We start from the raw sequence: 21,712 nt of genomic DNA on the forward strand, positions 1-21,712 counted from the left end.
TTAAATTCATTTCTTCCAAGGATACTGGATGTTGCAAACAGCATGCAACCTGCAGCCCGTCTCCAGGGTAACAAAAACGATGAGACCTGCCTGTGCAGTGTAGAAAAAAATGACTTCAGCGTTGTTTTTTGTCTAGTGTTTTTCCTGCTCTCCCCTCCCCCCTGTTTTCTCTCCTTCACTCTTTGTTTGCCAGATCTGCTTGATCCTCTCCGAGAAGCCTTGTGTCCTCCCAGCGACAGAGGCGGCTCTGTGATTGGCTGCCTGCGCGGGAGGGCGGAGCTTGTAGGCTTTTATGCTGCGTGTCTCGCTGCAGGATGAAAGCAGACGTTAGTTTCGGTTACGGCCGCCGAGCGACGACCGCGGGGACGTACGTCGCCTGGAGACGCTCTGAGCAGCCTCTACGGCTACACGAGTGGCCCTTTATTACACGTACACACACGGAGCTTATCCGCCACAGCGGGGGACTTTTATAACTTGTCCTCCGACACAAGGAAGAGAGAGGAAATAGCGGAATTCATCGTGTCGGGCTCTGTCCTTCCTGTTCGGCCCTTTTGTTTTTCAGTGCTTCGCTCGAGCAGGCGACCAACAGCGCCCCCGTGCGAGACACCCGGGAACACTTCGAGGATAGGGAGCCAGGCGAGCGGCCGAGCTTCTTCCCTCCCGTGCGACGTGGGTCCCGCCAGCTCAGTTGTCCGATGCGGAGTGAGGATGAGTCCCGCCCTGGAAGCCCTCATGCAGGCGGACGGGACTCCTTATCCCGGGAAAGGGGTGATGCTTGAGCCCTTCGTGCACCAGGTCGGGGGCCACTCCTGCGTGCTGCGATTCGGGGAGCAAACAATCTGCAAGCCCCTCATCCCGCGCGAGCACCAGTTCTACAAGAGCCTTCCCCCAGAGATGAGGAAGTTCACCCCGCTGTACAAAGGTAAGACGAGCTCCCTCCGATCGGTCCAGGGCATGTGTTGTCGTTGTTGTTGTTTTGGTTCTTGTCCTTCCTTTCTTCCAACTCACCCTCGTGCTAACAGCTCGCTGTGTTTGGTGTAAGAAATGCGTCCATCGAGATCGTGAGTGGATCATTTTTGCCTTAGGTAAAATGTGGTGATTGCACCTGTGTTGCGTCTGCTCAAAGACCATGGAGCCCACAAAAAAAACTATTTATACTCGGTCAATAAATTCCTTGTTAATGGAGACTTGTGTACAGTGCCACTGGTGATGGATCAACTGGCAGAGCATCACAGCACAGGGGTTTAATTTGGACGTGCCTCCGTCATGCTCCAGGAGGAGTCGGCCTGACTTCCTGCCAGCAGGATGATGAGCCAGACTTCTCCTACGTGCCGTGCCTGGCTTTCAAGAAGGCTTCGGTTTCGGGGTGAGCTAGAGTTCCACGGGGATCCAAAATAACAGGGACCAGGGGGAGAAATGGCCCGAGCCAGGCGAGGACATCTTGTTTCAGATGCACGACACAGAGACATGCGCGCGCACACACAGATGGAACATCACGTCCGCGTCCACACAGTCTCTGTACAGTTTCACCCACAGACGAGGACGGCCGGTAACACGCTGCTGCACGAGTCCGAGGGAGGCCACGTGAAGGCGGCAGCACGTGTGTGGTGTCTAGATCCAGGATGAGGATGAGGATTTGGAGATCAGACAGTGGTCCTGTGTCTCCTACACATCACACAGCTTTGAGGCAAACTAGCTCTTTAAAGAGCAGTGGCTCTTACATCCAACGCCTTCGGGGGCCACCTTCAGTGGCTTGTAGTTGGAAGGAAGATTCAATTCATACTCAGGACCCTGTTGCTGTTGGTTTACTGGTGAGCCGAAGACAACGTTCCAGTTAGGCGGGCGACAAAGTTCCCTAATATTCTAAAGCACAAGTGAACATTAAGTCTTTTTGAAAGTTAAGGTGTAGATTAAGAGACATGGACGAATTGTGGCTGGACTTTGAATCTTTGAGACGTTAGTAAAAATGATTGTGACTTCATCTGTATTCTGTGTAAATCAGGTCATTTCAAGGATATAAATTCCAAGGTACAGACATGAAAGCAGAATCTAGTGACCAGAACTCTTGGACCTAATAAAATATTAGCGATTGATAATTATCTACATCAATGCTATACCTCTGCTGGTATATTACAGTCCATTTGGGCTATTAGGCTGTAAAAAAAATCTTAATGAATAGCACTTTGGTTTTATCACACGTGTACGACCTTCCCTATTGAGTAAAGTCAGAGTGACGCATCAGTTCCCACACTTGGATGCGGTGGTGTGACTGTGGTGCAGCCCGGAGCCAACGCCACAGTTCACCGGGACATACTCTAGAGGCGTGGCTTCCTGCAGGACGGTGATGTCAGTGTCCATGACGTCAGAGAGAGAGGGCTCAGGCTGCAGAAGAAATGTGAATGCTGGGTCCTCGGGCCTGCCATTTACAGTGCAAACACACCACAGCACCTTGTTGTCAGGTTGTTGTCGTTAAACCTTTGTCATTTATTCTTTGTTCCTTGTCTCGAATCGCTGGAACCAAAGTGTGACCTGGATCAGTTTGGGATGCTGAGTCCAGGTCTCCGCTCTCCGATCTCTGTGGATCTGTTTCCACCACATCCCTTCTTCCTGTGTTTGGTTTATCTGCATCAGTCGCTGCCGCTGTGATGTTTATTCTCAGTGCGACGCCTCCCCCTGCGATAGGCCGGCCCTTTTAGGGACTTTTACTAGGGGGTCACAGGGCGGTGGGGGGTGGGGGGGACACTACTCGAGTGCCTGTTTGTGGAACATGTCATAAATTTGCGTTGGTGTGAAAGTACACCGTGTTTCTTCAATCATTCAGATGATTCTAGAGAGATCTGTTAGCCTCATCTCCATCCGTCTGTTTTGTGTGTTTTTTTTTTTAATTACAATGTTGATAATCTGGTCAAGGCGGATTTCAAAAATACATTTCAGATGTAATTTTTTGCCATACCATTTTTTTTTTACATGTATCACTGACTGAATCAAGACATATTTATTCGCTCTACTGTGGTTACGTGAGTCTTCACCGTGGCTTGTCGTGCTGCTGCTTCATGTATGTTTCTGTATGTGGAAAGAGAACTGTATTTCTTTTTCTGTCATTACTGACAACATGAAACTCTGTATTCTGAGTCACTGTGTTTTTCACGAGAGTGTTTGGCAGTTGCATAATAAACATCCTGCTTACTTTGACACTTCGGCCTTGTGTGGTATTTTGTGTCTTATTTTCTGATATTTGAGTGATATAAACAAGGATTGTGCTCTGATATCTGCTATCAACATCTGTCAAAATAAAATCTCTGTGTTTAAGTTCTGTGTTCTCCCTCTATCTCTTCCTGTCACATCCTCATCCACTTTGGGTTTTTATTCATGTGGGCTTATGATCATGCCAGTTGCTATAAGAATTTGTGAAAATCTCTCAGGAAATGTGTTTTAAATATGTAAATGCAGACATATATGGAAAAGGTTGTACCAGCATTTTATTGGGGAAACTATTACCAAACAATAAATGCACAAATAAACACCCTCCTTCTCACCCTCTCTTAGGTGTAGTGTCAGTCAGTTTCGAGGAGGATGAGGAAGGGAACCTGTGCCTCATTGCCTACCCCCTCCACAGTGAATCAGGGGACCTAGAAAACAAAGATCCCTCAGCAGACTGTGAGCCCAAAAGCAAGATGCTGAAGTGGAGCAACAAGAAGCAGTCCGCTCTGCTTCTGGAGAACGACAATTACAGCAAAGACCGAGTGCGACACGGACGTAAAGAAGACAAGATCATGAGGTGAGGATGTTCAATTTCAGCACCTCCTTGCATCCCCAGTCGATGCATCGTAAATAAGTAATGTAAAACTGAAGCTAACATTGTTCTGTGTTGTCACCTTCGCAGTTATAATCTTGATGAGATGGTGGTGCAGCAGCAGCAGCAGCAGCAGCAGCAGGCAGAGGTGCTTTACTTCAGCCTGGAGAAAGGCAACGTAGTTCCACAGATCAAACACAACCCCTGGAGTCTCAAATGTCACCAGCAGCACCTACAGAGGATGAAGGAAAATGCAAAGCACCGTAACCAATACAGTATCCTTTCATGAATAAACAGTGTCTCAGTGTAAAGTGAAGCACACACTGATCGATGGATCAGTCTTGGCTATTTCTAAAAGCATGAATTACACCGTGTTAGTCTTTTGTTGTTGTGTGATCCTTGATCACCGTTCACAGAATTTATTCTTTTGGAGAACCTGACATGGCGATACACAGTGCCATGTGTCTTAGACTTGAAGATGGGAACTCGCCAGCATGGGGATGACGCATCCGAGGAGAAGAAAGCCAATCAGATCCGCAAGTGTCAACAGAGCACATCTGCCTCCATTGGAGTGCGACTTTGTGGCATGCAGGTACGGTAGCAACGCTCCTCTACACGTGTTCTCTTGTAGTGGTCCCACTGTATAAATGGAGCCGTATTACTCATGTACCCGTGTGACTCCTGCAGGTGTACCAGTCAGACTCGGGCCAGCTGATGTTCATGAATAAGTACCACGGCCGCAAGCTGACCCTCGCAGGCTTCAAGGAGGCCCTTTACCAGTTCTTCCACAATGGGCGCCGTCTGCGTCGAGAGCTGCTGTCCCCGGTGCTACGCAGACTCCGGGAAATGCAAGCTGCCCTGGAGGCCTGTGAGTCCTACCGCTTCTACTCCAGCTCGTTGCTCATCATCTATGATGGAGACCCCCCCAGGACTCCGACTAGACCGAGACACCGCGGTGGCGAAGAAGGGGATGAGGACGAGCCATCAGATGAGGACGAGGAAGAGGAGGGGGCCTTTGGTTTCCCTCGTTCCTCTGCAGGCGGCAGCGCCAGTGTGGCCGCAGGGAGCAGCAACAGTGGCAGTAGTCGCTCCTCCCACAGCACAGGCGACGCCCACAGCCCCGCGGTGGACGTGCGCATGATTGACTTTGCTCACACCACCTGTCGGCACTATGGAGAAGACAGTGTGGTGCACGAAGGCCAGGACACCGGTTTCATCTTCGGCCTACAGAACCTGATCACTATTATCTCCCAGCTGGAAGATCACAGTACTGATTGAAGCTGCACTGGAACCATTATGGTCTGAATTCCAAGCCTGTGGAAAGAGCTCACTGAGCTGAAATCCTGCTAGTCCAAGGTGCATAGTCCTCACGCTTATGTGGGGGTCTGACCCTCCTCTGCACGGAGGGAACCTCAGACACCTCAGGGTCATGGGAGAGTCTGTGTGGTCGTCGTGCACTCCCCCTTAACTGCCAGAGGACAGGGCTGCCTGTGCCCTTACTTGCACTTTTGTCTTTCTGAGACTGCTCATTTTCTTTGCTATTCATGGTAGGAGAAGTGCTGTGTGAGACAGAGTTCTCCCAACAAACACCAGGACTCCTGTAGCACCCTAGGACTCTCCTCCCCCTCGCACCCCTCTGGTACAGACAACTTCATTGTTAAGTTCTCTCTGAGAGAGAAGGAGCGAGGCAGAGATAAATGAAGCAAGAGTGTAGTTCTAGGAGCCTGGCGTGGTGCTTTACCTGTGTTATTACATAACTTTTTTTAAATGAAGTTTGGACTGCCAGTAGTACTCAACAGCAAAGCACATTACTAGTGGAGGAGATGACGTACAAGCTGACCTCGGTTGGCTAGGACAGCCGTCTTGTAGCAAGTGACAACTTAAGCTTCTGATAAGGACTATTTGTGTTTATATTGGTGTGTCTTAAGACCCTCATAACAAACGTGGATTGTGTGTCCACCGGGCACGTGGATTTCTTTTGTGGAAGAACAAGATTATTTAGGTCTAGAAGAAGGGATTTGCCTTTTTTCAAAAGCTGTTCTCCCCCCTGTACTTTTTTTTGCCTATAAACAAAAGACATTTTGTAAAGGGGATATTATCCTTGTTTGGTCACTGTATTTGTTTTTGTCTGATTTTCTTTTTTTCTCTTCATTCCCAAATTTTTGACTGAGCAAAGAGCATATATTGATAAAAAAACATGCTATAAAAACTATAGAGACTATTTATTTGAAAGAATTGTTTAAAAAATAAGTGGAAACGTGTACATTCCATATTACCACTCTAAATGTTCTGATAGCAGCTTTGATTTATTTTGTTTATTGCAAGAGATGATCCCTCTCTTGTATACCGGTGTGTTCAGTGTCTTGGAAAATAAAGGCATTAATTTGTGGTTAAAGAAAAGGTCTATGTTCATTTGTGTGTTTATGTTCATTAACATTAATTTGTGTGAGATGCTGACACCAGATCTTTGGATGCAGCTGTAGTGTTGCTTTAACAAAGAATGCAATGTTGTGGGATAAAAAAAATGTTAATTAATAAGTAATACTTATAAATATTGACATTTTACCATGACCTAATCATCCCTCACCTCTCAAAAAACAAATAATACAAATAATATGCCTGATGTTCAGTTGGAAAATGAAGATCAAATGTTTCTGAAAGCAAAAACATGTTCCAGTAGTTATTTGTGTATGATATAATAAACAGTTAATGACATTGTAGATGTGTAACCACAATGAAAACACCATCAAAACCATAGAGATGAGAATTATGGCTATTGATTTCAAACCGAGTTGACAACCGACCACAGTTCAAGCTTCAAAGACCTAATTTCTAAGTAGAACGGTTTCCCTTTTTCCTCTGAATTATCCTAAAATAACCAGTTGCTGGAAGAACAAAGTTCACCAAAGGCATGACGAGGGTGGGAAAATATTTTTCTCTATATACAGTAGTATATATCGAGAAGCGGAGAAGTTTGTCTTACTCTGCAGTCAGACGGATTCTGAAGGTCGAGATTTCCATGCAGATCATTTAGTTGCTGAGAGCAGTGAACACCAAAATGAAGAGACGTAGGATTATGCTGTGTGACTTTGACGGACGTGACTGTGCCTCTTGTGTCAACCACAGCTGTGGTTTCGTACAGATGTCTGAAGCCTTTTGGTTCTGGGATCATGTTATTAAAGGATCATTTGTTGCAGCATCTTTAAACACTGTGACAACAACTTTGTACATGATGTGAGCCAAAACACAAAGACCTGGTGTTCGAGTGCAATTAAAATTAATTAGGACCAAACTCATTCACAGGAGACCAGGCTTTGGGAACGTTGCAAACATAATTTGCAAACAAGATTCCAAACCTCGCTCTCCGTGCGTCATCATGGTTACAGAGGTCATTATTAAGCAGGTTAGTGGAAGTTTTTGGCTCGTGCCGTTCGGCGGCGACATCGGGGACTGATCGGCACTGGCCGGCTCTGATTATGCACTTCAAACACCATAGCCCCTCCATTAAAGCTGTGGTGCTAAGCAGGAAGCATTACAAAGTGTTAGCCAGCTCCTAGATATTCCAACAGCTCCAAAGCAGCAACCTCGGATGACCTTTATTTGTCTAAGGTATCGTATGAACCCATTAATTACACAGTGAAAGTTGTTGCCTGTCAAACCGGCAGCTTTGTAGTCAGCCTAATTGGCTTTGCAGTGCTGGAAAACACTCTGCGTTAAGGGGAGTAGGTTCACGGAAACACCGTCTTTGTGGAAGACCTAAAAAGCTGTTGGGTAACTTGGTGCACCTCCCTGTAAATAAGGGTGGGGAGATTTGTGAGCAGTAGCAGATACCTGCTTTCAATCATGGACAATCTCATGATGTGTGCCATGGGCAGAACAGGTTAAATAATAGACTTGGCATAGACAGCTAATTAATATTTACTTTGTCATAGTTGGAAACCGTGGCTATAGTTGACATTTGCTGATTGTGCATGTGAAATGAGACTTGCAGGACTCACTGGTCCGACTAGGCCCTGTTCATACCTGGCATTCCAGCCAAGACATACACACTAGACATAACAAACGTCTTGGGTGATGCAAGCACAAGTGGACAGCCCGAAGTACATCAGTTCACACCTGGGTTTAGAAAGGCGTCTCCAGATGTGAGGTGGAGGGCAACAGGGGGCTGAGCGAATCAATGCACTGCACACAGCTCTACAAGCTCCATACGTTTTTATTCATTTAAGTAACAAAAAAAATCAATATGTGGTGGTGATAGTTGGTATTGTGTGGGGGGCAGCACAACTAAACTAATGAATGTGAAATACTGAGTAGCAGGTCAGAGGATGTCAGCTGAGTAGCTGGTCCGTCGGTGTGACCCAGGACGCGTAAGCCTTTACAATGCTAAAAGAATGTGGCCACGTGACTCAGACAACCTCCGGAGGGGGTCTGGGAGTTCTCACATCTGTACTTAGAGCTGTTCACCTGGTGCATGTTACTGTAGTGCAAGGTAGGAACAGGATCATCCCAGTATATAAACTGTAGGTCTTTAGGAACATCACAACCCACACCTCTCATTAACAACTGGGACAGACAAGCCTACATGCTGTTGACCTACATTTAACCATTTACGATACGTTGACTGTTACTTATGTGCAACATTCAGCTACAAGATTATTCATCCATATGCCACAGGATAGCGGAAATACAGAAACACGTGTCATTTAATGGCTGAGTGACATGTTTGTCTGAATGTGTTGTACGTACGTGGTTGTGCTGGTGTGGTACAGTTGTCTTGTGACCGAGCTGACTTTCAACAGCGGCAGTATTTTTAGCATTTCTGAACCACAAAATTCAGTGGTGGGTTGGCCTCATTGTTCATGAAATGTCCTCATATCCTGATCAGATGACAAGTAGAACGCGGAAATAGAATTTAGGCTAATGTCATGCTGTGAAGTAAAATGACAAACAACTCCTTTTGTATTCACTGAATTAGGAGGCTTGCTTCATTTCTCAAAAAATCCTTCATGAGAACATTGATTGTCAGCGTATCACTCACCGGTTTCCTCTAAGTGCGATCAACCCGAATATTATTGGATCATAGTAGTAGTTTTGAAATGTCCTGAATGCACTACTAAATCCCGAGCCACCTCAGTACCACTCAGGAAAGTGTGAGTTGTGATGTTAGAGCTGGTGTGATAATTCTTACTCTGATGATCACGCATGAATGCAGATGTTCTTGTGACACACGTGGCTGCACACACACAACACACGCAGGTGTCTGTGTGTAACCGAGTTTGCAACAAGTTGGATGGAATTTATCCCAGTTCAAAGGTAATGGAATTTATTGCCTGTCAGATTGTCATTCCAGCGGTTCGAGTGGCTTTATAAGGCTTTCTTTTGCATGATGTCATCTCATGCTGTAAAACAGAAGATGCTTCTCAGAGAAAGAAACAAGTGAAAGTGTAAAAACATATTTCTGCTGACATGAACGCTCTCTCTCTCTCTCTTTCTCTCTCACACACACACCAAATTAGGGGACAGAGTATTCTTTCCTTAATCAAATGTATTTTTAGGGGCTTCGTCATTAAAACCATATGAAGGAGTGAACACATTTATCTAAATCTGTTTTGCAGAAGGTAGCAGATGTAGCAGGGAATGTTCTGTTATTTTTAGATCTGAAAACAGGAAAACATAATATCTCACATCTTGTGCCTCACGCTATCATCTCTTCCAACCTATAACTGGTTAAAAACAAAACAACAATAAACAACACTTACTTTACCTTTTTTTTCTGAGGCAATGAGTTTGCAACTTCTTATTACCCTGCACATATACAATGATGCAACGGTACCAATCGTTAAGATCGTTTATGCTGTGTTAAGAAATTAAGTATCATTATGAAACTCTGGCAGGACAAATGTAGGATATGCAGCGTGCACGCAGGATATACATCGCCCCTATGACGTTTTACATATTTCATATTTAACAGTGTGGCAAACAATTTGCTGCACTATTGCGCCGGCTGTTTCAACACGAGCAGATGTATTCTCGAAGATGTGAGACTGTTCCAGGCTTACAAGTGACACCCATGTGCTTCACACACGACATGTCATATGTTCAAATACTGTGATGTCACAGCCTGTTATGCAACCCTCCTTGGACCCTGGTCTGTTGACCAGGGTCCAAGGAGGACTGTGGGATAACAACCCACAGCCACCAGTAGATATCTGTGGCAGCTGATCAGAGGGAGAATTTTACAACTCAGTAAACTTGAACACTCTGTCCTTGTAGCCCATTTTCATATCGGGCCAGTTGCTATATTTATCAATTTTTACCTCTGTGGTCGTTGTAATGCTGGCATTGTCTTAATGTAGTCTTATCACCTCTTAAACCTTTGTCTCTTAAGGTTTAAAGAAGATCAGCTGAGAAATATAACAAAGCAAGTGATTGCATTATGAGTTATGTTTAACTCATAACTCATAACTCATAACTCATTATGTTTAACTCATAACTCATAACATCCACTGTAAAGATACACTTTCACTGCACAACTTCATGAGTCCTGTGTGAGTAATTTAAAAGTAAAGCCATCCCTCTGTGAGAAAGCTGTGTACACAAAGACATTTGTATCGACAGCACACGCACGCTGATACTCCCCACAGTCGCCACGATGAAGTGTATGAGTATGTGTGCTTAAAATAAACCAGACTGTACAAGAAAGGCAGAGAAAGCTATGAGTGTACAGTTCGTAGTCTGATATAATCTGGATTAATTTATGGCGGTCCAGTTAAGCGTGAGTAACTCTTGGTGGGGTTATGTTCTAGGTTGTCACTAAAATCTCTATTGAGATTGTTTGGTTTTGCTGCTGGTTATATGTGGCTCCATCATTCCTCCTCAAACTCAGACACGTTCCACCTCGTACATGCCATGACCTATTTACAGGGTGTGACACCAGACTCTTTTCCTGCAGTGATTGCAGGGCCCATAGATGGTTTGAGCACTGACAATACTTTGAAGTTTCAAGTTTATTTTATTTGTCATTCCACCCGTATCTTTAAAAACACATACCGTGGGACGAAATTGCGTTTCTCGAAATTGCACAAACAAAGAGTTAAAAGACAATTCAAAAAGCATTTTATCCACCCTGTGCAGATTAAGTTGCACACATCTGTTGATTGTGTACTTGCGAGCTGCTCAGATGTATTTATTTGCGTTAACATAATTGTTATTATTAACGTTATCATCAACAAACAGCTGGTCTTTTTTGGTGACTTCAATTCTTTTTCTCAAAACAAGAGAATACACATCTTCCCCGAGGTCAATTGGCTGTCGTGGCTGTTTATGTGATGAGTGTAGAGGTCAGGGAACCTTTAACATGTTACATAAGACAGTTGCATTGAGGCTGAACTGAACACAGCTGTTGTGGTGAGATTAGCAGAACAACGGAAGGACACACACACACACACACACACACACACACACACACACACACACACACACACACACACACTCTACTCCACGGGGATTTAAAGGTGCAATTATTTACAAAGCTTATCTCCAACTTGGACACCCCACGTGATATTTTTCTGTATCCCTATCAGACTCCTTCCTCTCTCTCTTTCTATAAATTCTCAAGGAATGGCAGAGTTCGCCAGATATTGACTTTGGTCCAGACTGAAGTATTTCAGAAACTACAGAAAAGATTACTATGAAATTTAGACATTTGTGGTTTCACATAACTTTCATACAGCACCAGGTTAGAATATAATTGTCTAATATTGGTTATATGACTGAACATGTTAGCTTTGTCATTAGGAAATTGACATGAGCATTTATATCATGCACCACTGGGCCTCAGTGCAGCCTACCAGGCCAGCCAGCATAGACTTACAGTATGTTAATTTTTGGCTCACTAATCGCATCGATTTGAACTACATGTATATGCGCAGACTGCCAGCTTTACTTCGAAAGACATTCCCTCCACATTTGATGCCATTAATTAAAGCTGAAGTTCTCCATTAACCCTCTAATGCCGTGTGATAAACGCCTGTGGGGAGGAGCTAGGGGTCTGCGATCTGTAGATGTTTATGTAACCCCAGGCATGAGCCAGGGGACACAGTTTTCTTCGCTCTGGATCACCACATTGGATTACGAGGACAATGAAATCCAGCAGCTAAAAACCCACCGACTACTCTAGTACAGCAGAGGTACTGTGTGTCTTGGTGGAACCAGTTTTTGGGTCGACGAGTGATCAGAACAGATGTTTTCCACAGACAGGGCCAGTTGAATCAGAGTGGTGAAGACTGTTCAAGCTGGTCATCACTCGGCTACCAGTATAGCTTAGCTTCCTTAACTATTATTATCATTAGCCTATCATTTATTATAATATTTATACTATTGGTAATGCTTTCATTGCTGATGCTTATATTAAGGACATTGTATCACTATATTATCGTTATAACAACCAGTCTGACACTGCTAAAATACAAGCTACAAAGCTGTTACTGGTCTCTCTCTCTTCCCTTCCTCCCCTCTCTCTCTTCTTTCTCCCCCATTTCTCTCCCCTCAAACCAACCACCTTGAATCTGGTTCTGTGCTTGCCCATTGTCGGAACTATTGGGTTTCTCTTGATAACATCGTAAGGTCTCGACCTAATGTTAAGTGCCTTGAGATAGTGTTTGTTGTGATTTGGCGCTGTACAAATAAAATTGAATTTAATGCAATCCATTATTTAATCCATTATAGAAAGATTCATGAGTGGATAAGAAAATATGAAAACAAGGGGAACAGAGATACTCAGATAATTCCAAATAAGTTTTTCGAGACTGACCAGGGTTGTAAAAAGGAAAGGAAAACAGGAGAAGTGGGATAAGACAGGAGAGTGGGATAAGACAGGAGAGTGGGATAAGACAGGAGAGTGGGATAAGACAGGAGAGTGGGATAAGACAGGAGAGTGGGATAAGACAGGAGAGTGGGATAAGACAGGAGAGTGGGATAAGACAGCTGAGCATGGAGTGACTCACTGAACTCGACCTCATGGTAATCTTGTGACTCCTTACTCCCACCCAGTTTTCCTCCCCTCAGGAACCCTGCAGACAATTGCATGGGGATGGGAAGTGGAAGGGAACACGGTATTATCCTGTAACTGTTAACATCTCGATGAGCCCCTGACATCTGCTGTTCCTACTTCAGGATCCCCCTAGAGGGTGATAATCTCTTTTACAACACATAAGCATTAATTAAAGATGCAAACACACACACACACACACACACACACACACACACACACACACTCACTCACATACACACACACACACACACACACACACACAAACAGACACACAAAACAGTTACATTTAGAGGTGAATATTTCGCAGTTTCAAACAAGCAGAAAAAAAAGCAGGAGCATTACAAGGTTAGAGGAATTCAACATTCCTTCACGTTACAGACTCTTATGTAACGCCAGCTGCCATTTAACTTTTTTTTGTGCGCAATGAGGAAAAGAAGCCACGTGAGCTAGATGGCTGTGTAACTGGAATTCACTAAATCTATGGAATATGGAAAAAATATCTTGCTCAATCATTTGAATATGTGATTGCAACATCCCCTGCATGTGTGATATAAGTCAAACAATCTTGGGGCGAGGGGTTTGAATTATGAAAAACTGTTCAAAAATAAGAAAACACTACAAGAATTGTTTAACATTCTGGGAAATACGCCTACTCACTTTTTTCTATACCGATCAGTAAGGTTAAAAGATTGAGAGCACTCTCATGTCTGTACGTTGAGTAGAAGCCGGAGCCCGCAGCTAGTTTCGCTCATTTTAGCAACAATAATGACTGGAAAAAAACTTGCCTGACGCACTGTCAAGTGATAATGATAAAATCCATCTCCCATGATGTTGTTTGTTCTGCTCCCAGCCAAGCAATAGTCTAGCATAACCTCTTGTGAAATGACAAATCGCCATTTTCATACTCCATTTTCAATTATTTTTCTTTTGTTCATTTCTATTTTACAGATAAACAAACAAGATGTAATGTGTTAATCCATGAGATTATAGATTTAAAGGTGTTGGTAAGTGGATTTTGTTCCCTTCAGACAGACCAAGGCTAGTTGTGTCCCTGCATTTGTTGTCTTTATGCTAAGATTTGCTAACAGGATCTGGCCTAGGGTCCTTATTTCTACAAATCAAAGTGTGTACAATGATGAATCCAGCAATAAATTTGTTTGGCAGTTTACTCAATCTCAGAAAGTATGTTTCTGTAGTTCTCATCAGATTGGATGATCTTTTGCTCCACGAGGATACAGCTGAGTTATTAGGTCAGTTTACACTTCATCCTTAAGATGTGGAAGCTTAAAACGTGTTAATTTTAATGATGCTATAGGTCTGTTACCCTAGACTTTTGTCTTGAGTATTGTTTTAATTGCAGTTGGCATTTGTTCTCTATGGTTGTTCTAAAAATCTGGGGGGGGGAATGGATTAGAGATTTCCGCACACGACTGTTGTTGTGTCTTTTTCTGTCCTTAGCCCAGGGGCATTTGAACTCCAAAGTTATGTGTTGTGTGTCTAGAGTTGGTGTCCTTAAAAAATGAAGAACTGCCTAGAGGTAAAGTAATGGTGGCTTGTTCTTCAGAAAAGGAATCAGTGTTTTCCTAGATGGGACATAGAGCTTTGTACACTGACTTCAGCACACTGTCCTGCAGTATGAGATCTAAATGAAGAGCCTCCCTGTCAACAGACAAAGGCTTAGATACGGCTTTATTCTGTTGGGGAACCTTGTCACTTATAACTGAAGAATTATTATTTATTGCAGGACTTTTGCAATGGAATTTCATAGCATTATGAAGTGATCATGTTATTTTGTCAAACTGATGTCTGATAAGTCCACCTCGAGTGAAGCTCGTGCCTCAGTGACTTCACAAACCTGCATTTGCTGGAACATTTTATTCAAGTCACTGCTGCCCTCTGGTGGCGACATACGTGTGCTTAATGTAATAGGCTACATGCAGTGATTAGAACTAAAATCTTAAAACTGTAGTAATTGAACTTACCATAAAGTTATTGTCAGACGATCTGTGGCCGTCACACCCACTGGATTACCACTTTTCCCAGTTATTACTTTTTTTTCATAGTTGTGACTTTACATAAGTTCAATCCTGTACTAACGTGCAGTCGTGAGGTATTTGGATTCCAATTGACTGATTTTTTTTAAAAATTCTTAATCAATTATCGATATTGTTGCCGGTTTGTTTTTCTGTCAATCAATGATTAACGTACTACTCATTTAGAGTACTGCAGTGTACAGTGGCCGCCAGCAGGGGGCCGAGGACACATTTCGCCTATGTTTTCACTCGTGTTTGGTTGTTTGTCGACATGAAAATGCATGAATACTGAACTCGCACATAACCAATTTTTTCTCTAAAGTTTATCAAAAGAAGTAATGTCTGGAACTTACAGACATATTATGGTGTTGCGGTCAATAGGTTTGTACAGAGTGGTGCAGATCCAGATAATAATCCGGATCTGGGGGAAGAAGATGATTGACGGACCGATTTACTGTTCTTTTCTTTTTACAGACAACAGACAGGCATCGGATCACATCGACAAGTTTTACATAACACAGTGGATAGATACACAATATGACAAACAGACACGTGTTGTTCTAGTGTATTTCATCTGTGTGCTTCTTTAAATCGTGTCCAAGTGTTCGTGTGTGTAGTGGTGACGTGTCTGTAAAGTTTCTCCTCCTCTTCCTCTTCCTCCTCCTCCTCCTCCTCTCCTGCCCGAGGCTCAGCAGTGGAACTGACTGGGCAGCTTCACTCAGTAAAGTCACAGAGAGGTGGACCGTCGGGACATCATGGGCAGTGAGTATCTCCTCTGCACTCGACCCGGTCGAGGCCGAAACCTACAGACTCTGTGCGAACCGACCGGAACACTGTCTGTGAGTGTTTTGGACAACTTCGCTAGCTAACGGCGTGAGCGCCCGGGCGGCGGTAGCAGGCGGCTAGCGTGCGTTGCTAACTAGCTAGAAGGCATCTGCTCTCGTGCACGGCTACCAACCCCCCCGCGGCCGGAGGCCCTCCGCGGACTCCCGCCGCGTCGAGTCGTGTCGCGACAAGCTGGACGTGTTGTTTGTGGGGAGGGGGGCGCAGCGAGACGCGCCGTCGTTTCCCCCGTCGGCTGCCGACGTCTTGTGAGCTAACCAGCTAGCCACTCATTCAAAGACGTTGACAGTGTAGTGATGACGACGCATAACGGCGCCGGTGTTGTCTGGAGCCCGCGGCACCTCGGTCGACTCGCAGCTCCTCTCCACGAACACACGACTTGTCTGGTGCACAGGAGACTCCGGGATGCGCGACGCTTTCTCTGACATACGTTTCGATTGGATTTGGTTTCGTGTGAATTCAAATTTGACTGTACCCCCCCAACCCCCCCCCCCCCCCTCCCATTCACTGCCACGTCCCCCTGACGACCAGCTGATGTTCCCCAGTTTCATCGCTTTAACTCTCGTGTTTCTTGCTTCCAGTCAAATTCTTGGAGGTGATCAAGCCATTCTGTGCAGTTTTGCCAGAGATCCAAAAACCCGAAAGAAAGGTGTGTGTGTTCTTAATAACACCCTCATTACATGTACATTTTTATATGGCAATTAAATGTGTGTGTAACTTTTATGTTGGCTTTACTCTCAAACTTGTGGACATGTGCTCGACCCACAGATCCAGTTCAGGGAGAAGGTATTATGGACTGCCATCACGCTCTTCATTTTCCTGGTGTGTTGCCAGGTAAGTGTCACTGTTATTTATTCTCACACAATCTCTTGCTCCAGTGTAATTAGTTGTGTGGTGTTTTTTGCACAGAAAAACAATTATAAACTCAACACGGTCTCCATTCATGTAATGTCACCACTTAGTTTTTGGCAGATTTTTTTCTATAATAATAACATATATTTCTTTATATTATCTATTCATTTTATGGAGTATTTTTGATTCATCGTGTTGTTTCTAAAATTTGAATACTGCCACATTTTTTAAAATGTTCATGTAGTGTGGTAGAAAACAGAAAAACACTCTTCCTAAGCTGCAACTATAGACTGTTTGATGCGTTTACATCATTAAATCAATCACTAGTTAATTTTCACCCACTGTATGGATTAATTGACTAATCATGGCATAGTACAGGTAGTTAACCTGTAGTGATATTAGAATGATGAATCTGTTCAGTAATATCTGTGTCCACACAATAGTCAAATTATCCAAACGGAAATACTATGCACAGGTTGTTTTTCCTTTGCATAAATGACTTGATTACATTAACGACTGAATGGCTTAAGATACAACTTGAGCAGTAAGTATTGTGTGAATACTGTTTCCTCCAGATCCCGCTCTTTGGCATCATGTCCTCAGACTCTGCAGATCCGTTCTACTGGATGAGAGTAATTCTGGCCTCAAACAGAGGTATTGTTCTGACTAACAATTATAGAAGAAAAGATGAATTACATGTTTCCTCTCCTGCTGGTATAACCAACTCGAACATCCTCCTCCAGGTACGCTGATGGAGCTGGGTATCTCGCCTATTGTCACCTCGGGCCTGATAATGCAGCTGCTGGCTGGTGCCAAGATCATTGAGGTTGGAGACACACCAAAGGACAGAGCCCTCTTCAATGGAGCTCAGAAGCGTAAGTTACCTGTCAAACACATTTGTAAACACGTAGAATTTACTACTAAATCCATGGACTAACCCTTGTTCATGATTTTCAGTGTTTGGAATGATCATCACCATCGGCCAGGCCATCGTATATGTAATGACAGGCATGTATGGAGATCCCTCAGAGATGGGCGCAGGAATCTGTCTGCTCATCATCATTCAGGTGGGAACAGGAGGGGACGAGATTCTCTTCAAATTTGGTGCCACTGATTGTGCTGTTCGACTAAACATTATATGATATCCCTTGTAACTGGCTGTGAGTGAAAATGTTATGACAAAAAAAGTGTGTGGGGGGGCTTAACAAAACAAAGACATTTGGATTATGATATTTTACATTTCTGTGTTTCTCAAATTGAACCTTATGTCAGGTTGGATCAGTTCTTTGGTTCCTAAAAAAATTCCCCAAATATTAGATTAATTGAGTTAAAACTCAAAGTAAAATATGCTTTATTAGTACTGGAAGTGCTGGACTTTAAAGGGCATACACACTTTTAATAAATTCAGTTACGAAGATCAATGGTCCAACTTTTTGTTGTCAGACTCCAAACAAACGTCAATTAATAGAAAACTGAAACAATTCCATGTGACTTCCTCAGTGCTTTCCCAGATGACTGTATCTGTTGTGTGTTGTCCTCTAGCTGTTTGTAGCTGGGCTGATCGTGCTGCTACTGGATGAGCTGCTCCAAAAGGGTTATGGTCTTGGTTCAGGGATCTCGCTGTTCATTGCTACCAACATCTGTGAGACAATCGTCTGGAAGGCCTTCAGCCCTACGACTGTGAACACCGGAAGAGGTAAGAAGCCACAAAGTGTTGGTGAATATGTGATGAATAAATGGCACGTTCCTGCTGCTGTTCTGCCCTCCACAGAAATGTGCCTCACACCTTTGACTTGTTTTGTTTTTTTAGGCACAGAGTTTGAGGGAGCCATCATTGCTCTTTTCCATCTGATTGCGACTCGGACAGACAAAGTGCGAGCTCTGAGAGAGGCCTTCTACAGACAGAACCTGCCTAACCTCATGAACCTCATCGCCACAGTATTCGTCTTTGCTGTTGTGATATATTTTCAGGTGAGTCACTGTCCTATCTTTTGTGTGACTTGACTCTCACCTGCTTATGTTTTAAAAAAGAAGATGATTTAAAAAATATATATATATATATTTTGGTAATATACGTGGCCCAGTGGTTCACAGCTGTCCTAAACCTCTTATCACAGGGATTCAGGGTGGATCTGCCCATCAAGTCGGCCCGCTACCGTGGCCAGTACAACACATACCCCATCAAGCTCTTCTACACCTCCAACATCCCCATCATCCTGCAGTCTGCCTTGGTCTCCAACTTGTACGTTATCTCCCAGATGCTTTCCACACGCTTCAGTGGCAACTTTCTGGTTAATCTGCTTGGAACTTGGTCTGTAAGTATACATTTAGTCTGAGTGTTTCCACACATATTATTTCATTTTCGTAAAGAATTAGCCTGCCTAACTGCTTGATGATGCAGATTATCATCATCAAAGGCACAATCTCGGTGACACTGTTGGGTGTAGGGCTTTAGTGAGTGTATTTTTTTGTTATCCCAATGGAAAATTTACTCTCCCCACTAAAAATAATGCATTCTTTCTATTCTCATGTTTGCAGGACACATCGACTGGCGGCCCAGCCCGTGCCTACCCTGTTGGTGGTCTCTGTTACTACCTCTCCCCTCCAGAGTCATTCGGCTCTGTTTTAGACGACCCGGTCCACGCATCCATCTACATTGTCTTCATGCTTGGATCATGTGCCTTTTTCTCAAAAACCTGGATTGAAGTGTCTGGCTCCTCTGCTAAGGATGTAAGTTGTAGTTGCTTTCCCTCAAGTGTTAATGGTTTATTTCAAACCGACTTTCACTCAGCGCTCTTTTGTTCTTTTCTGTCGTCCAGGTGGCAAAACAGCTGAAGGAGCAGCAGATGGTGATGAGGGGACACAGAGAAACCTCAATGGTCCATGAACTGAACAGGTAAAATAAAAATTCACACACCTCATCAGCTGCACATTCCCTTCATGGAATAAGTTTACATTATCTACTGTTCTTGGCCACCGTCTCATCACAAAGAAATTTTACTAGTAACTGCCTTGGCACTGAAATCAGCAGTGTGACTCTCACCTAAAACAATTGCCCACTTGGGTTTGCATCTACAGCATTTGCTGCTTAAATTAATTGTTTTCACTTTTTACCTGATGGCCATTTTCCTATCCAGCTGCCGGTTGTAGCTTCATACTTAACTGACAGACAGCAGAGTGTTGTCCTCTAACTCTCAGCAAGAAATGGAATAAGAGTTTTTCCAAAATGTCAAACTATTCCATTTAATCACTGCTTTACAATCATCATTAATGTATTTGAATATTGTTAATACTCGCAGCCTTTCTGCATAGGTGAAAGTGAAATTCTGTGTATTGAAATTCTTCTCAACCTCCCTGTGTTGCGTTCCAGGTACATTCCTACAGCTGCTGCCTTTGGTGGACTGTGTATCGGTGGTTTATCGGTGATGGCCGACTTCCTCGGAGCCATTGGCTCTGGCACTGGTATCCTGCTGGCCGTCACCATCATCTATCAGTACTTTGAGATCTTTGTGAAAGAACAGAGCGAAGTAGGCAGCATGGGGGGGCTGCTATTTTAGAAAAGCCAATGTCCTCCCGCCTTCAACCATTTTTTATTCGGATCAACAACCTCGCAATATATATATTTTTTGCATCCATCTGAAGCGCCTGCATCTCTAGTTTTCCAGTTTCGGGATGATGCTTGAGAAATCCCCTCAGGGATCTCAGCTGAAACGGGACGTTGGTACCACTACACTGCTTGTTGGTCCCTCCACATATCCTCCAAAGTATCTTCTAAAATAACAGAGACATTTCAGTTGCACTTCATGTTTTCTAAATGACTCAAGATTAGTTTCATGTAAAGTCATCTCTGTGTATAAAAGGAGGTCCTATGGGAGTCCCGTTCTTTCTTTCCAGACTGACTCGAGTGCTTCAGTATGCAGGCATACTCAACTTGGAAGATGGCGGTCCACTGCCTGCTGTGTGCGTGCAAGCACTCCACCATCTGCTTGATGTTAACTTAGTCTATCCTTTTACTTTCAACTTTATTTCATTTTTCTGTGAACCTGTCATTCAGGTAGAGGTGTGGACCAGAAGCTGAACTGTCAGACGCTGCGTCAAGTACTGTATAGCTGTTTTCAGACATGCGGAAAATTTCCCAAAAATTGGGTCCGGACATTTTTCGGAGTTTGCCATTAGCATATGAGGAATGCAGCAGGAGATTGTCTGAGGTAGACGCATTCACGCCAACGCAGGACATGACGATAATCCCGCTGCGGAAAGCAGTGTTTTTGTTTACAGTCATCAGTCCGCAAAACTTTCCTGCTGTATTCTCACATGGGCTCACTTGGACATTTTCCAGAAATTTTTTCTAGGGGGCTGGCAGGAAAAGTTCCGGACACTGACACATTTTTGGACATTTGCATTCTCACATTCAGCCTCCAGAAAAGTTCAGGAAAATGTCCGGACTTCAATGCATGTCTAAAAGCAGCTTATGTTTTCCTGAGTTTGTGACTCTGTCAGAGGTTTTATTGGAACAGGGTCTTGTAAGAAGAGGTAGTGGAGCTCACATTGGGCTCCACCTGTCAAATTAAACTGTTCATTTTATCTTCTTGAACAGTCCATTCAACAGAACAATTCAAAAAACAAACGGTTTTAATGTATAGCATTCCCAGGGAACTGCAGTATTAACACATCACATTCATTTGTGTTAGCCATTTATTATTATTATTTTTTTAATTATCTGCTTTAAGCATACTTTAATCACACTTTTTGAGACGCTACAAATAATTATTTCTGTACATAGGCCATGCATTGAATAACTGAGTTTGTCTTAAGTGTAAGATAAAAGAAAATTCTTTTGAATATGTAAAAATAAATACATTTCAGAACAAACTTGTATAAAACAAAACATTCTCATAAATTTTTGTGGAACACGGCTTTTGCTTTTGATTGATGGCTTGATTTGTGTCTCCTTTAATACTGATCCAGTTGATGACAAATGTTGACATTGCTTAGTTATGTTGTGCTAAACAGTCAATGTGACGTTTCATGGCTTTAGTCATATCACCTGAGAAATACTTTTTTTTTTAACTTATTTTTTATGTATACAAAATATTTTAAACCCATATTTATCTTTTGCAGTCCAGTCTCAATATGACA

General features: G+C 43.5%; 2 protein-coding genes across 2 annotated transcripts; both read left to right on the forward strand.

Moving 5' to 3' along the window:
• The first annotated feature begins 298 nt into the window (after positions 1-298).
• Positions 299-6,193, forward strand: LOC118309395 (inositol hexakisphosphate kinase 2). The gene is made up of 5 exons (XM_035631462.2): positions 299-922; positions 3,547-3,778; positions 3,884-4,068; positions 4,210-4,385; positions 4,481-6,193. The coding sequence occupies exons 1-5, from the start codon at positions 709-711 to the stop codon at positions 5,069-5,071; spliced, it is 1,398 nt and encodes a 465-aa protein (XP_035487355.2). The 5' UTR covers positions 299-708; the 3' UTR covers positions 5,072-6,193.
• A 9,140-nt stretch (positions 6,194-15,333) lies between these two features.
• Positions 15,334-21,489, forward strand: LOC118309111 (protein transport protein Sec61 subunit alpha). Its single transcript, XM_035630844.2, has 12 exons — positions 15,334-15,640; positions 16,303-16,370; positions 16,490-16,555; positions 17,149-17,227; positions 17,317-17,448; positions 17,531-17,640; positions 18,116-18,269; positions 18,384-18,544; positions 18,691-18,888; positions 19,112-19,303; positions 19,393-19,469; positions 19,944-21,489. The coding sequence occupies exons 1-12, from the start codon at positions 15,634-15,636 to the stop codon at positions 20,128-20,130; spliced, it is 1,431 nt and encodes a 476-aa protein (XP_035486737.1). The 5' UTR covers positions 15,334-15,633; the 3' UTR covers positions 20,131-21,489.
• The last annotated feature ends 223 nt before the right edge of the window (positions 21,490-21,712 follow it).

This window comes from Scophthalmus maximus, chromosome 6 (genome assembly GCF_022379125.1).
Source record: "Scophthalmus maximus strain ysfricsl-2021 chromosome 6, ASM2237912v1, whole genome shotgun sequence".
In the NCBI taxonomy this organism is placed as follows: domain Eukaryota; kingdom Metazoa; phylum Chordata; class Actinopteri; order Pleuronectiformes; family Scophthalmidae; genus Scophthalmus; species Scophthalmus maximus.

What these genes read in the sequence shown, in the direction of transcription:
- LOC118309395 (XM_035631462.2), top strand. Translation starts at nt 709, where the DNA reads ATGAGTCCCGCCCTGGAAGCCCTCATGCAGGCGGACGGGACTCCTTAT. An exon ending in GTTCACCCCGCTGTACAAAG is followed by an intron (nt 923 to 3,546) that starts GTAAGACGAGCT and finishes ACCCTCTCTTAG; the next exon opens with GTGTAGTGTCAGTCAGTTTC. An exon ending in AAAGAAGACAAGATCATGAG is followed by an intron (nt 3,779 to 3,883) that starts GTGAGGATGTTC and finishes TCACCTTCGCAG; the next exon opens with TTATAATCTTGATGAGATGG.
- LOC118309111 (XM_035630844.2), top strand. An exon ending in GACTGTGAACACCGGAAGAG is followed by an intron (nt 18,270 to 18,383) that starts GTAAGAAGCCAC and finishes TTGTTTTTTTAG; the next exon opens with GCACAGAGTTTGAGGGAGCC. An exon ending in ATCTGCTTGGAACTTGGTCT is followed by an intron (nt 18,889 to 19,111) that starts GTAAGTATACAT and finishes TCATGTTTGCAG; the next exon opens with GACACATCGACTGGCGGCCC.